This window comes from Lampetra fluviatilis, chromosome 27 (genome assembly GCF_964198595.1).
Source record: "Lampetra fluviatilis chromosome 27, kcLamFluv1.1, whole genome shotgun sequence".
Lineage (NCBI taxonomy): Eukaryota > Metazoa > Chordata > Hyperoartia > Petromyzontiformes > Petromyzontidae > Lampetra > Lampetra fluviatilis.
In genome coordinates, this window is record NC_136301.1 from 4,129,078 (window position 1) to 4,143,118 (window position 14,041).

The 14,041-nt window shown below is 51.0% G+C and overlaps 1 protein-coding gene across 2 annotated transcripts in view; it reads left to right on the forward strand.

Moving 5' to 3' along the window:
* LOC144942313 (liprin-alpha-2-like) overlaps positions 1-14,041 on the forward strand; it is a 67,205-nt gene that overhangs the window by 48,102 nt on the left and 5,062 nt on the right. For both annotated transcript variants that reach the window (XM_078869098.1, XM_078869099.1), the window contains exons 21-30: positions 94-227; positions 1,669-1,808; positions 6,110-6,203; positions 7,115-7,196; positions 8,663-8,863; positions 9,347-9,409; positions 10,340-10,366; positions 11,657-11,832; positions 12,258-12,355; positions 13,150-13,325. In XM_078869098.1, the coding sequence (XP_078725224.1) occupies positions 94-227; positions 1,669-1,808; positions 6,110-6,203; positions 7,115-7,196; positions 8,663-8,863; positions 9,347-9,409; positions 10,340-10,366; positions 11,657-11,832; positions 12,258-12,355; positions 13,150-13,325 (1,191 nt within the window). The remainder of the gene's footprint in view (positions 1-93; positions 228-1,668; positions 1,809-6,109; positions 6,204-7,114; positions 7,197-8,662; positions 8,864-9,346; positions 9,410-10,339; positions 10,367-11,656; positions 11,833-12,257; positions 12,356-13,149; positions 13,326-14,041) is intronic.

The window sequence follows — 14,041 nt, forward strand, 5'->3', positions numbered from 1 at the left end:
GGGCTGCGTTCGCTGCGCGCTCTCGCCGGCCGCGCGCCTCCCCCAGCGTTCCTCACGGCTATCCTTGCCTGCGCGCGTATCGGGCTCGCGCAGACGATGGGCGGCGAGGAGGAGCGGGAGGACAAGGCCACCATCAAGTGCGAGACGTCCCCGCCGCCGTCGCCACGCGGGAAGTTCCACAAGCTGGCGCACGGCATCAAGGCGGTGAGCACGGAGGACATGCGCAGGTACGAGGGCCAGTCGGGCGGACGGCACGAACGGCACGAACCGCTGCGACGCTTAAGACGCCACGAGTCTCAGCTGCCCCGCCGGGAGATCGAACCACGCGTCGGGGGGTCCCGGCGGCGGTGGCCGTCACGGCTGCCCTGCTGGCAGGCTGGTGCACACTCTTAGGGTGTCAAGTTACCTGGCGCCGCACGGGGACAACTGCCACTGGGGGTGCCCCCGTCCAAATGTGTGCGGGCGAGAGGTGGCGCGAGTTTGCCGTACGCGTGCAAAGCGCTCCGCCAACCTCTCCCTGTGTATTTATCAAAGATCATTCCCTTTACTAATATACAGTAGAACTCCTCTTAACGAATAATTACTTAACGACGGGCCTCCATCGAGCCCAATGCGTAGTGTATAGTGTAGTGTATGGTAGTGCAGTGTATAGTAGTGTATAGTGTAGTGTATAGTAGTGTAGTGTATAGTAGTGTATAGTGTAGTGTATAGTAGTGTAGTGTATAGTAGTGTATAGTGCAGTGTATAGTAGTGTATAGTGTAGTGTATAGTAGTGTATAGTAGTGTAGTGTATTGTGTAGTGGATATTAGTGTAGTGTATAGTGTAGTGTATAGTGTAGTGTATAGTAGTGTATAGTGTAGTGTATAGTAGTGTATAATGTAGTGTATAGTAGTGTATAGTAGTGTATAGTGTAGTGTATAGTAGTGTATAGTAGTGTATAGTAGTGTATAGTAGTGTATAGTGTAGTGTATAGTAGTGTAGAGTAGAACCTCTCTTAATGACCACCCATGTTAACGACTAATCGCTTAACCATTGGCCTCCGTAGAGCCCAATGTGTTCGCTTACCGACCATTTCCCTGTTAACGACTGGCAGTAAATGTTAATTAATGCATTGATTAACCGTGTTTATTTTAATATTATGTGTTTATCATGTTGTTAGTCTTTATGTATGAATATCCTTTGTTTAAATATTTTTAAGTAATTTTTTTGGGTGAAAATAGGGTAACTTTCGATGCCATCGGAATGAATGAAGTCTTTAACCTATAACAAGCAAATCACTTAACGACCTGTTTCGTGGAACCAATTACTGTAATTACCGTCGTCAGGAGGTTGTTCTACTTTACACACTAACACCCTACTGTGGTTGCCCCCTTCTCCCTGCTAAACCTGACCCCGCCCCTACTCCCGACCCCGCCCCCGCCCCCCCACTCCACCCCTGACCCCACCCCTGACCCCACCCCTGACCCCACCCTCGACCCCCACCCCATCCCCTACCCCACCGACCCCGCCTCCCCACGCCACCCCTGACCCCCCCGACCCCACCCCCGCCCCCCCCCACCCCCGCCCCCACCCCCCCACCCCTGACCCCACCCCCGCCTCCCCACCCTACCCCCCCGACCCCACCCCCGCCCCCCCACCCACCCCTGACCCCCCCCCCCCCCCCGCAGCGCTTGCATGGAGGGGGGTGCGGGCGGCTCGGACACTCTGCGCAAGGCGCAGAAGAAGCGAGGCCTCAAGTTCGGGCTCCTGTTCCGCAGGAAGAGTCGCATCGGCCAAACGGGCAAGGAGGTCGGCCTCTCGTCGCAAGGTGGGAGCGCCTCGCGTCCTCGACGATAAATCGTCGTCGTCGTCGTCGTCAACAGCAGCGACAGCGGTCCTGTCTTCATTGTCATCGTCATCAGCATCATCATCAGCAACAGCGTCTCTGTCTTCAGTGTCATCATCGTCAGCGTCATCATCATCAGCAGTGCGTGACTGGTCATGCTGTCTCATCGTCGTCGTCATCGTCATCAGCGACAGCGGTCCTGTCTTCATTGTCATCGTCATCAGCAACAGCGCTTTTGTCTTCAGTGTCATCATCGTCAGCGTCATCATCATCAGCAGTGCGTGACTGGTCATGGTGTCTCATCAGCATCATTATCAGCATCATCATGGTCAGCATCGTCATCATCATCAGCAACAGCGTCTCTTTCTGTAGTGCCATCATCGTCAGCATCATCATCATCAGCAACAGCGTCCGTCTTCAGTGTCATTATCGTCAGCGTCATCATCAGCAACAGCGTCTGATGATAACGTCGTGAGAATTATTTATGATGTTTTATTTGTATTATTTTATTATTTCCCTTCTACGTGACTTTACCGAAAGAACCAAGAAGGAGAACAGCGTCTCTGTCTTCAGCATCATCAGCATCATCAGCATCATCAGTGTCTTTCCCATCGGCATAAGCAACAGCGTCTTTGTCTTCAGAGTCATCAGCAGCATCATCAGTGACTCAATGGAGAGCAGACAGAGCAGCAATCATTGTCGCCTCCTACTGGCAGACCCATGCCCCAGGTCACTCGATCCTGGTCTCCCGAGTTCTTACGCTGGTTCGACGAAATAAACTCAAAACGTGATAGGTGCTGCCTCGCGGCACTGGCCCCGGCGGTCTGTGTGGCGCAACATGATGCTGTTTGTTGCTGCCCGCCTGGTGTATTGGGCCCTTGGGCTTGTGCCCAGCAACTGCGTCATTGTTTTTTATAATTAATACAGGAGACCATCGATTTTATTACAGATCATCGATTATCCGACCGCTTTGTTTTTAGGTGTTATGTTTTTATCGTGTTTTACATTTGTTTACCCTTTGAAATTGGCATAAATAAACGTACGAATAGACAAAATAAATAACCTACTAAAAAAAAGTGACTTATTTACTGTACCCTACTTAACACTCCAATCTCGCAGACTCTGCATGGGGTGATGTATCTACGTGCAGTAGTTTCATTGTTGAAGTTGTACGTAGTGTATAATGTACTGCATATAATATTTAACACTGAAATCAAGCGAAGCAACTTTTTTAGTCACGCCACATGGCAGAGGTGTGGACTCGAGTCATGTGACTTGGACTCGAGTCAGACTCGAGTCATGAATTTGATGACTTGCGACTCGACTTGGACTTGCATAACAATGACTTTGTCCCACCTCTGAGATGTGGACTCGAGTCATGTGACTTGGACTCGAGTCAGACTCGAGTCATGAATTTGATGACTTGCGACTCGACTTGGACTTGCATAACAATGACTTTGTCCCACCTCTGAGATGTGGACTCGAGTCATGTGACTTGGACTCGAGTCAGACTCGAGTCATGAATTTGATGACTTGCGACTCGACTTGGACTTGCATAACAATGACTTTGTCCCACCTCTGAGATGTGGACTCGAGTCATGAATTTGATGACTTGCGACTCGACTTGGACTTGCATAACAATGACTTTGTCCCACCTCTGAGATGTGGACTCGAGTCATGTGACTTGGACTCGAGTCAGACTCGAGTCATGAATTTGATGACTTGCGACTCGACTTGGACTTGCATAACAATGACTTTGTCCCACCTCTGAGATGTGGACTCGAGTCATGAATTTGATGACTTGCGACTCGACTTGGACTTGCATAACAATGACTTTGTCCCACCTCTGAGATGTGGACTCGAGTCATGTGACTTGGACTCGAGTCAGACTCGAGTCATGAATTTGATGACTTGCGACTCGACTTGGACTTGCATAACAATGACTTTGTCCCACCTCTGAGATGTGGACTCGAGTCATGAATTTGATGACTTGCGACTCGACTTGGACTTGCAAAACAATGACTTTGTCCCACCTCTGAGATGTGGACTCGAGTCATGTGACTTGGACTCGAGTCAGACTCGAGTCATGAATTTGATGACTTGCGACTCGACTTGGACTTGCATAACAATGACTTTGTCCCACCTCTGAGATGTGGACTCGAGTCATGAATTTGATGACTTGCGACTCGACTTGGACTTGCATAACAATGACTTTGTCCCACCTCTGAGATGTGGACTCGAGTCATGTGACTTGGACTCGAGTCAGACTCGAGTCATGAATTTGATGACTTGCGACTCGACTTGGACTTGCATAACAATGACTTTGTCCCACCTCTGAGATGTGGACTCGAGTCATGAATTTGATGACTTGCGACTCGACTTGGACTTGCATAACAATGACTTTGTCCCACCTCTGAGATGTGGACTCGAGTCATGTGACTTGGACTCGAGTCAGACTCGAGTCATGAATTTGATGACTTGCGACTCGACTTGGACTTGCATAACAATGACTTTGTCCCACCTCTGAGATGTGGACTCGAGTCATGAATTTGATGACTTGCGACTCGACTTGGACTTGCATAACAATGACTTTGTCCCACCTCTGAGATGTGGACTCGAGTCATGTGACTTGGACTCGAGTCAGACTCGAGTCATGAATTTGATGACTTGCGACTCGACTTGGACTTGCATAACAATGACTTTGTCCCACCTCTGAGATGTGGACTCGAGTCATGAATTTGATGACTTGCGACTCGACTTGGACTTGCATAACAATGACTTTGTCCCACCTCTGAGATGTGGACTCGAGTCATGTGACTTGGACTCGAGTCAGACTCGAGTCATGAATTTGATGACTTGCGACTCGACTTGGACTTGCATAACAATGACTTTGTCCCACCTCTGAGATGTGGACTCGAGTCATGAATTTGATGACTTGCGACTCGACTTGGACTTGCATAACAATGACTTTGTCCCACCTCTGAGATGTGGACTCGAGTCATGTGACTTGGACTCGAGTCAGACTCGAGTCATGAATTTGATGACTTGCGACTCGACTTGGACTTGCATAACAATGACTTTGTCCCACCTCTGAGATGTGGACTCGAGTCATGAATTTGATGACTTGCGACTCGACTTGGACTTGCATAACAATGACTTTGTCCCACCTCTGAGATGTGGACTCGAGTCATGTGACTTGGACTCGAGTCAGACTCGAGTCATGAATTTGATGACTTGCGACTCGACTTGGACTTGCATAACAATGACTTTGTCCCACCTCTGAGATGTGGACTCGAGTCATGAATTTGATGACTTGCGACTCGACTTGGACTTGCATAACAATGACTTTGTCCCACCTCTGAGATGTGGACTCGAGTCATGTGACTTGGACTCGAGTCAGACTCGAGTCATGAATTTGATGACTTGCGACTCGACTTGGACTTGCATAACAATGACTTTGTCCCACCTCTGAGATGTGGACTCGAGTCATGAATTTGATGACTTGCGACTCGACTTGGACTTGCATAACAATGACTTTGTCCCACCTCTGAGATGTGGACTCGAGTCATGTGACTTGGACTCGAGTCAGACTCGAGTCATGAATTTGATGACTTGCGACTCGACTTGGACTTGCATAACAATGACTTTGTCCCACCTCTGAGATGTGGACTCGAGTCATGAATTTGATGACTTGCGACTCGACTTGGACTTGCATAACAATGACTTTGTCCCACCTCTGAGATGTGGACTCGAGTCATGTGACTTGGACTCGAGTCAGACTCGAGTCATGAATTTGATGACTTGCGACTCGACTTGGACTTGCATAACAATGACTTTGTCCCACCTCTGAGATGTGGACTCGAGTCATGAATTTGATGACTTGCGACTCGACTTGGACTTGCAAAACAATGACTTTGTCCCACCTCTGAGATGTGGACTCGAGTCATGTGACTTGGACTCGAGTCAGACTCGAGTCATGAATTTGATGACTTGCGACTCGACTTGGACTTGCATAACAATGACTTTGTCCCACATCTGAGATGTGGACTCGAGTCATGAATTTGATGACTTGCGACTCGACTTGGACTTGCATAACAATGACTTTGTCCCACCTCTGCCACATGGTGCAGCGTTTGGAGCGGTTTTGCCGGATCGGACCAGGACCTGCCCGATAATGTTGGCAGCAGCCGGATAATCGATGATCGGCTGTAATAATAAAAATAACAACGATACGGGCGATCTTTCCTTCATGTCTTCATCTTCACCTTTCTGGACGCTACCAGGAAGTTCATCGGACTCCGAGGTCACGACCCCGGACGTCATGGGGCTGGGGCGGATGGGGGCGCAGGCGGAGAGAGACCGGAGGCTCCGCAAAAAGTGAGTGGCCGGCACCTCGCTCTCTCGCTCGCTTGTTCGCTCGCTTGCGCCCCTCTGCCGCTGAGCTGAGCGCGTCGAGCCCACGTCGGCAGGCGGTCGGAACCGTTAGGGCCCAACGTTGGCCCAACGTCGGGCTAACGTTGTCGGCACACGCGGTCGGAACCGTTGGGGCCCAACATTGGCCCAACGTCGGGCTAACGTTGTCGGCACGCGGTCGGAACCGTTGGGGCCCAACATTGGCCCAACGTCGGGCTAACGTTATCGGGACACGCGGTCGGAACCGTTGGGGCCCAACATTGACCCAACGTCGGGCTAACGTTATCGGGACATGCGGTCGGAACCGTTGGGGCCCAACATTGGCCCAACGTTATGCCCAACGTTCCGTGTCTGCCGGGAAGATGGTTAAAAACCCTTTTCTCACTCGCTGCTGGATCGGGGGTTGCACGGCCTGGCGACGGTTCTTCGCGTACACTGGCACCACGCTGGCCAGTACGGGTGTATGAATGTTGGGAGCATAGACGCGGAAGCATAGAAAGTACAGCGCAACGACGGGATTCTGCTGCGGTGTGCCTCTGCTGCCCACAAGGCAGGTCCGCGCGGCAGCCCATAACATCCCGGGTGACGTGGGGCTCGCTCATCTAAGCGCTATCCAGGCTCAACCCCTGCTTGTCTTCTGAGATCTTTAGCCAGGTGGTGGCCGTGCACGGCTGTGATCCTGCACTGCGGAGGCAGCGAAGGTCGGTGGATCACCGCACAAACGAGGCGAAACTCCCTTCCCGCGGGCGTCGAGGGGGAGCTGTGTACCCTGGCTCGCCGGCAGAAGGCGGTTGCGGCAAAACTGTTGACGCCACCTGAGTGGGATAGAGTGTTTCCCCCTCGCGCGCGTGACGCTGTGGTCTCTCTGCTTTCAGGCACGAGCTTCTGGAGGAGGCGCGCAGGCACGGCCTGCCCTTTGCCCTCTGGGACGGCCCAACCGTCGTGGCCTGGCTTGAGGTGGGTCACTAACGACACCGATGTTGAAAATAATCTCTGCCTTGAGTTTCTTAGCTGGCTGCTGGCTGGGATCCTTTCCACCCCTGACAATAATTTTATTGTGCGGGGGTGGGGGGGGGTGCCATTGAAGCCAGCTGGGTAAGTGGCTAAACGGGATCTTTCATTCATAATATAAGTTTTTGGGTCAGATCGCGTTATTTATAAATGTGTCGTAACCCTCCACCACCCGACACGGCCAAACAGTAAAAAATGTGTCACGTTTTCAAAGGACAAAATAATTCTCTTCTTTAGCCCACCGGTGTGCTGAAGAGAGAATCAACAGCATTTTTAAATTTGAGTAGCACGACGTTTCGCTGATAATTACAATCAACTTCATCGGGCAAGAATGGTGGGCTAAAGAAGTGAATAATCTTGTCCTTTGAAAACGTGACACATTTTTTACTGTTTGGCCGTGTCGGGTGGTGGAGGGTTACGACACATTTATAAATAACGCGATCTGACCCAAAAACCTATATTATGAATAATATTGGTCGCGAAAGCCGACGTGTTAAAGGGATCTTTCCTGCAACAAATGAGACATTGAATTGAATTTAAACGGCGGACGGAGAAGTTTAGAAGACAACTATTAACGATTAGAGATAGCTCCACCGACGAGGTGGCTGTAACAAATGCCGAAGACTGACCACGGTTCAAGTAAAATCGCTCTGACTTTTTTTGCTCCTATGAATGTCATTCTTTTCGCCGGAATATTCTTCAAGTCCTAGCGGATATAACACACCAAGTTAGTATCTGGCGATTTTATCACCTAAACAAGCAGATTACTGTTCGTGCTCTGAGTACAGATGAGCATGACAATGACGGCTTTCTCGTACTTTCCATTGCCGAGCAATTCCCTCCTGGTACGACGACCACTACTAATCACTACCACTACTAAAAGTAATGACGCAATTATTCGCGAGGGTATCTCGGAGCGCTTTCCACGCGACGAGCGACTCGCGTCACAAGTCACGTCAAACAGCTGTGCCCTACGCGGTGCCGCGTGACCTAGGGCCTGGCCCGTGGGCGGGGCGGCAGCCTGCGGCGATCGCTGCCGCGTGCAGTCGTCCCCCACGGCGGGACATTTTTTTGCGGGTGATCTTTTCGAATTTGGCCCGTTTGGATCACGGCCGCCGACGCACGGGCGGTCCGCTCTCTTCGAATTATGTCGTGTGAACCGATCTCCTGATGGCCCACTGCGAAGCAGTCGACACCCCCCCCTACCCCCTCGCAGGGAATTAACCGGGGCGGCCCGCCAGATTCGAACCTGCGAAAGCTCGGCGACGAGCGGCGAGGGGAGTGGGGGGGGATAGCGCGGTACCCGCTGGGGCCGCCGCTCCGCCTCCGCTCGCCCCTTCGGTAGGCCGAACAGCCGGGCGTGACTCGCTGACGCGACTCGCTGACGGGGCTTGCCGATCTGTGCCGCGCAGCTGTGGGTGGGCATGCCGGCGTGGTACGTGGCGGCGTGCCGCGCCAACGTCAAGAGCGGCGCCATCATGTCGGCGCTGTCGGACACGGAGATCCAGCGCGAGATCGGCATCTCGAACCCGCTGCACCGGCTCAAGCTGCGCCTCGCCATCCAGGAGATGGTGTCGCTCACCAGCCCCTCGGCGCCACCCACCTCGCGCACGGTGCCCACGCGCGCACACACGCATGCACGGACACACGTGGACACGCACGTACACATGCGCACACACACGCACGCGTACACACGCACGCACACACATGGCGCCGTGGCACCGGCCGTGCGGCCAGGCAGCGTGACGCCCTTGCTAATGGCGCTTGCCGCACGCTGTCCTCAAGTCTAAGCAGGGGACTCACTGTCTCTGTCTCTGTCGTGTGTGGTGCGTCGTGTGTCGTGTGATGTGTTGTGTGGTGCGTTGTGTGTGGTGTGTTGTGTGTGGTGCGTTGTGTGTGGTGTGTTGTGTGTGGTGCATCGTGTGTGGTGCGTCGTGTGTGGTGCGTTGTGTGTGGTGCGTCGTGTGTCGTGTGATGTGTTGTGTGGTGTGTTGTGTGTGGTGCGTTGTGTGTGGTGTGTTGTGTGTGGTGCATCGTGTGTGGTGCGTCGTGTGTTGTGCGTCGTGTGCCGTGTGGTGACCGTACGACGCGAGCAGCCCACGGGCAACGTGTGGCTGACCCACGAGGAGATCGAGAACCTGGCGGCCGCACAGAAAACGGTACCGATTTTGTCAACGTTTTTGGTTTATTTAATCGCACGCGGTTCTCTTCCCTCCCCCCCCCCCCCCAACGTGGCGAGTCATCGCGAGAGAGGGACATTCCTGTAAACCCATACGGTTTACCCCGTATTGTTGTGCAGGGAAATTGACTTTTCAGGCTCATACGGCGTACAGCCGTTTCAATACGGGCAAATGAAAAAAAACGTGTCTATTTATTTGTGTTTCTCCCTTGTGATGGGACTTTGTAAGGATGAACGTTGAGATGTATAAGGGGCACGGGGTGACCAATAAGGTGTGAATTGGTGTGTAATTAGGCAGGGCACTGATAAGGGGGTTGACAGGTTTGGATGGAGAAACCCATCCGGATTTTCTCGCAGAGCAGTGTCGGAGGACGGCCGCGCGGAAGCGAACATCCCTTTTCAAGTGACCTCTGACCCTCAGAGCAGAGGGCAGCACTTTTCCCACCCACCCTGCAAACACAGGGAGCACTGCCCCGTCGCATGAACGCAAACCGACGTTTTGAACTATCATGGAGCTGGAATTTCGCCAAATAGGTTGCAAAACTGATTTTGATGCGATGGCTTTTTTTGGAGCGGTCATTGGTGAGCGGGCTTGAGACCATCAGCTCACTGCACTCGAGCTCCCAGTTGAATCTCACTCGGCTAGGACTTGCGACGATTATCATTTGAACCTGGTGCGGTGTGGAGTCAACATCGCCACTCGGGGAGACAAAGGCGTCCCGGCGTGGTGCTGGCCACCCGCCCCCTCGTGCGCCGTGCCGGCCTTCGCAGGTGCTCGCTAACAGCACTTGCCCCAACAGTCTGTTACAGGCTGCACGGGGGATCTTTGTCTTTGTGTGCGCGTGCGTGTCTTTGCATGCGATCGTGCTAATGGTAATTGTCTTGTCCAAATGTGGCATGCGCACGTAAGGAGGAGGAAGAGTTGGCCTGGGCCCAGGTGGGTGGTGCTTCATTACATTAGCATCACAGCCATAGTCAACAGCTCCATCATTGTCATAATCCGTATCATCATCTTCGTCAACATCGCCGTCAGTGTCATCATCGGGATCGGAATAATCATTTTCGCCAAAGCTGAATGCTGTGTGCGTATCGCACTTGTCCCCCCCCCCACCCCACACCTCCGATTATTGGCACGGTTGGCTACGTACGTTGTGAACAGAAGTTCAACATACACCACACGGGGTGCTTCAAAAAAATGGTAACACTTATATGGGACTTTCGTTTTTAATGGAAAAAGAACGGATAATAATACACTGTAACATGATGATTGGAATGTTAACAGCTTCAAAAAGTCAAAGAGCCTCCACTTTTTTACCCTTTCAACTGGTACAAAAACTGACACCTTTATACAAGGCATCATGTTTGCAATAACCGCAACACAAGCAGTCAAAATGCAAAAAAAAGAAACAACTCTGATGATGATAATGATATACACTGTCCTTGAAGTTGATTGGTCCACACCCGAGACAGCTTTCCTTAGAGCCTAGTCTCCATTGGTGTTGGACCAGATGACGCCAAAAGGCGTACAACTCAAAAACAGCGCACTATCAGAGTACTGAGAGCTCGGGGTAAGCATTTACATTATGAGACCTCCTTTACCAGTGACAAAATATAGTAGTAGTTTTTTACCCTTTCAACTGGTACAAAAAAAAACTACTACTATATTTTGCCACTGGTAAAGGAGGTCTCATAGTGAGCCTCCACGTGTTCGCCATCATTGTCAACGCGTGCCTGGAATCTTCTCCAGGTGGTCTCCCCCCACCGCACCTCCGATTATAAATCAGTCTCTTCTTAGTCTTAAGCCTCACCTTACCATATTAATAAAAAGTGTGCCGTGCCTGGCCCTGCCCCCCTCAACCATTATATATACGGAGTGGTATCTCCTGTAATCCCTTATTTACTTGATACAGCTGTCGGGCTGTGACGGTTCCACCTGAAGACGGAAGCTTGTGTTGCCTCCGAAACGTCGTGATTTTTATTTTTATTTTACTTTTATTAATTTTAATTTTTTTACCTACGTGACTTTACCGAAAAAACCTAAGAATATGAATATAAATCAGCACGGTTTGCTTACGTACGGTGTGAACAAAAGCTCAACTTACATATATACAGACATGGTGACGAGCCCGTGCCACTTGGTTTCTGTGCGTCTTCCTCGTCCACTCCACCCCCTCCCCCGCCACCACCACTCCCTCCTCCCTTCTCCTCGCTCCCCTGTCCGCGTAAGACCCTGGGCTACGGAGACATGAACCACGAGTGGATCGGTAACGAGTGGCTGCCCAGCCTGGGCCTCCCCCAGTACCGCAGCTACTTCATGGAGTGCCTGGTGGACGCACGCATGCTCGACCACCTCACCAAGAAGGACCTGCGGGTCAACTTGAAGATGGTCGACAGCTTCCACAGGTCACGCTTGCCCCCTTCGGCCTTCTTGGATGTGGGATTACGCCTCCTCCAGAGCAATGATAATAATAATGTCGTGTGCAGTGGGCCCCCTCGGTTAACGGCGTTAGTTGGTTCCACGAAAACAATCGCTCATTAGAAATGATCGTTGATCGAATATAAGAAGTACATGTTAACAGCTTAATTTGTGCCAAGACGATGGGAAGTTGACCTTTTTCACCATAAAAACACACTTTATAATATTTAAACACGCAATTTTTTTTTTATAAATACACGTTATAAGAACACATTAAAGCATTAATATTAATAGAAACATGGATAAATAATGAATAAATAGAGCATACAATATCAATGTTTGCCTTAAGTCAAAAGTATTCAAGAGAGCTGACAACAGTAACAATCGCACTCTGCGTCCGTTGCCCGCGCAGGATGAGTTTACAGTTCGGGATCATGTGTCTCAAGCGACTCAACTACGACCGCAAAGAACTGGAGAGGAGGAGAGATGAAAGCCAGCACGAGCTGAAAGGTGAGCACGGGAGTGGAGCGCACGTTGCGCTCATGGCCAACACCAGTGACGATTATCTGAACCGGTCCTGGGCCTCACCAAGGTCGACTCGGCCTCAAATGAGTACCTGGTGCGATGTGTAAACATCACCACTGCCGATGACGCTGGTGATGCCGGTGCTGCTGATGATACTGATATTGCCGATGACGTTGACGTTGCTGATGACACTGACGATGCTGATGACACCGGTGATCATGCCTATGATGCTGATGACACTGATGATGCTGATGACGCTGATAACACTGATGATGCTGATGACACTGATAACACTGATGACGCTGATGATGCTGATAACACTGATGATGCTGATAACACTGATAACACTGATGACGCTGATGACGCTGATAACACTGATGATGCTGATGACACTGATAACACTGATGACGCTGATGACGCTGATAACACTGATGACGCTGATGACACTGATAACACTGATGACGCTGATGATGCTGATAACACTGATGATGCTGATGACACTGATAACACTGATGATGCCGATGACGCTGATGATGCCGATGATGCCGATGACACTGATGACGCTGATGACGCTGATCATGCCGATGACGCTAATGATGCCGATACCGCCGATGACGATGCCGATGATGCTGATAACACTGATAACACTGATGACGCTGATGACGCTGATGATACCGATGCCGCTGATGATGCCGATACCGCCGATGACGATGCCGATGACTCCGGTGTTGCCGGTGCCGGCCGGCGCTCTCCGCGTCACCGTGGCGGCGTCGGCGCAGACGTGCTGGTGTGGAGCAACGAGCGCGTGACGGCGTGGGTCGCCTCCGTGGGCCTGCGGGAGTTCGCCACCGGGCTGCAGGAGAGCGGAGTCCACGGCGCCGTCATCGCCCTCGACGAGATGTTCGACCACGCGAGCCTCGCGCTCGCGCTGCAGATACCCACGCAGAACACGCAGGCACGGCGCGGCTCGGGGGGGGGGGGGTCGGCACGCACTCACACAAAGATCCCCCCACCCCGTATAGCCTTTAGCAGGCTAAATTTCGATTTAAAGCTTTCGTGACTGCAGGGATTCATCTTCTTGGTTCTTTCGGTAAAGTCACGTAGAAGGAAAATTATAAAATAATAAAAATAAAAAAGTTATAAAAATAATTATGTTTTATTTTTATTGCTTTATTATTTTACTTCTACGTGACTTTACCGAAAGAACCAAGAAGACTTTAGCAGGCTGTTTTGCGTACGTGGAACTTCTTTGGCACCGTACGTAGCAAACCGCGTTAATCGGAGGTGCGGGGGCGAAGGGCAACACACTAAACAAAAAATCGCCATTGGAACCTCCTTGGCCAGTAGCAAAATATGATAATTGTTTTTTAACCCTTTTATCTGGCAACAAAACTGACACCTTTTTTACGAGGAGTCATGTTTGCATTGACCACAATACCTGCGGTCAGAATGCAAAAAAAAAACAACTCTGATAATATGTGCACTGTCCTTGAAGTTGATTGGTCCACACCCGAGACAGCTTTTCTTAGAGCCTAGTCTCCATTGGTGTTGGACCAGATGACGCCAAAAGGCGCACAACTCAAAGACAATGCACCATCAGAGTAGAGAGCTCGGGGTAAGCATTTACACCATTGGATTTCAAGGACAGTGCATACATTATCAGAGTTGTGT